Source organism: Belonocnema kinseyi, chromosome 2 (assembly GCF_010883055.1).
Source record: "Belonocnema kinseyi isolate 2016_QV_RU_SX_M_011 chromosome 2, B_treatae_v1, whole genome shotgun sequence".
NCBI lineage: Eukaryota > Metazoa > Arthropoda > Insecta > Hymenoptera > Cynipidae > Belonocnema > Belonocnema kinseyi.
In genome coordinates, this window is record NC_046658.1 from 139,315,566 (window position 1) to 139,317,994 (window position 2,429).

Here is a 2,429-nt window from a genome sequence, read left to right on the forward strand (position 1 = left end):
TACTTCTGATAAGGGGACCTGCTCTACCAATAACCTTCTTACCTTCATTTATTCGTCTATCTAATTCCTCATTTATCTTCCCGTCCCTAGTAAATAAGCTAGATGTATTAAAATTTAAAATAAGGTAATGGATGCATTCCAAAATAAAATAATTTTGTCAGAATTTTGAAAAAATATTTAGGATTCTTTCAACCTCATTTTTGGAATAAATTGCTCATTTTAAATTTTAAATATTTTTGTTTCTCAAAAATTAGGATATTGTACTTCACTACAAATGAAACAACAGATGTTTCAAAATTTAATATTTTTGGCAGCATTACAAAAAAAAATGTATATATATAGGGGTTCCCAGAACCCGTATAAGAGAAATTGCTTCTTTAAATTTTGATATTTAGTCAAATAAATCGCCCACATTTTCTTATGCTAAAATTAATCTGGGTTTAAAAAATTACAAATTAAACAATAGATGTACTTATTTTAATTGCCATTGTTAATTGAATATTTTACTTCAAAATAGAGCCTTTTTTTATACTTTTTTTGTGAAATACAGCAACCAGATTTTTGATAGTATTTCAAAAAATATTTAGGGTTCTCAAACCCATTTTCGACCAAAATTGCATCCATTTAAAAAAATCCTTTTTTGTACCACGTTCTATCAAATTCCTTAACGCAAAAAAATTGTTGAATAAACAAATAATTTCGTTGAAAAACTTTATCGAGTTTTTTTATTTCCTTGTTTATAATACGAAAATAATTCACAAACGGAACTGAAAATGTTGTTAAACGTAAAACTTATCTGATAACAGTTTACAGCAGAGAAAGAGATTTCTAAATTTAATCCTATTTGTGATTTTTTTCAATAAAATTGATATTTTAAATTGTAGATAAATTACTAAAAAAATTTAATAAATTAAATATTTGTCACTCTTATAAGGCTCGCTACGATCCATCAATCATGCGATGTTTGCATTCCCAGCGCCCCACCCCCTTCCCCATTCTTATTACCGGATAAGAATCTCGATATGATTTTATCAAAGAAAATAAAGTTTAGATAAAAAATTTAATGTGTTAGAAAGGAGCGGATGTGGTCTTATTACTAGCCTAAAGATATTTGTTATAAATATTTTTCCAGGGTAATGAGACTTTAACTAGAGAACCTTATGTCTCGGATATCTGAGGGTTCCCTAAAAAAATTTTCAATCAAATCAGGGAGATGTCCTTGAATCTGAAAATGGAACCTCCAAAAAATGACATAAAAGTTCAGGTCAACCCTTTCGAAAACACGACAAAACTCATCGAGTGGAACGTAGACATGAACGTTGTGCTCTCAGGTTCAAAAAAAAGAAAATTCATTAAGAGGATAAGAAACCTTCTGGTTTGTCTTGTAATGGTCGTATTTGCTGTCGTGATCTCCTATCTCAAAGGAGAAATACAAACCTTACAAGTTCAGGTAATTTTTTATTTATAAATATGTACTTTCCAAATTATTATTATCATTATTATTATTATTAATTTTAAGTCTTTTTGTTAATTTAAAAATAGAAAATCATTTGCCCTTGCACGAAGTATGTCGAATGCAAATCAAATTAACAATTTAAAATATGAGCTCCAAAAAATATTCACAAAAAAAATCAAAAACAGTCGAATTGAACCAGATGTGAAGAATTCTCAATAACATTTTTGAACCCTCAACGAGAAAATATATTTTAGTCAGAAAAACAAAATCGTGCAAAATGTAGAATTTTCAAGTCAAAAAGAGGAGCTTACTACAAAACAGTTAAAATTTGTAAACAAATAGTTGAATTTTTAATCAAGAAGATTAATTTTCTACCAAAAAAGACGAATTTTTAACAAATTACATAAATAGTAAAGCAAGTAGATGAATTTTCAACGAAATGGTTGAATTTTTATATTAAAAAATGAATTTTCAAAGAAAAAATTAATTGTCAATAAAATTGTTGAATTTTTAATACAAAAATATGAATTTCTTATGCAAAATAGTTGAATTTTCAACCCGAAAATATAAAGTTCCAGCAAAAAAGTTCATTCTCAATTAAATAGTTGAATTTTATGTTTTAAAAAATAATTTTTAACCAACAAAAAAATTCAACAAAATACATAAATATTTTAACAAGTTGTTCAGTTTTCAACCAAAAAGATTGAATTCTCAACAAATTACGTACATTTGCAAATAAATAGTTTAATTTTTAAACTAACAGAATTAATTTTCAACCCGAAAATATGAAGTTTCGACAAGAAAGTTAAATTTAAATAAAATAGTTAAATTTAAAGTCGTAAAAATTATTTTTTACCCCAAAAAAGAAAATTTTCAACAGATTACATAAATTTTTAACCAATTAGTTAAATTTTCTACCAAAAAGAAAGAATTTTCAACAAATTATATTAATTTTCAACATAATATTTAAATT

The 2,429-nt window shown here is 25.7% G+C and overlaps 1 protein-coding gene across 5 annotated transcripts in view; it reads left to right on the top strand.

Annotated features, from left to right (window-relative positions):
- The window catches only part of LOC117167481, a 36,249-nt gene that overhangs the window by 3,598 nt on the left and 30,222 nt on the right, over positions 1–2,429 (top strand). For all 5 annotated transcript variants that reach the window (XM_033352454.1, XM_033352456.1, XM_033352457.1 and 2 more), the window contains exon 2: positions 1,133–1,450. In XM_033352454.1, coding sequence (XP_033208345.1) covers positions 1,214–1,450 — 237 coding nt within the window. In that variant the 5' untranslated portion in view covers positions 1,133–1,213. The remainder of the gene's footprint in view (positions 1–1,132; positions 1,451–2,429) is intronic.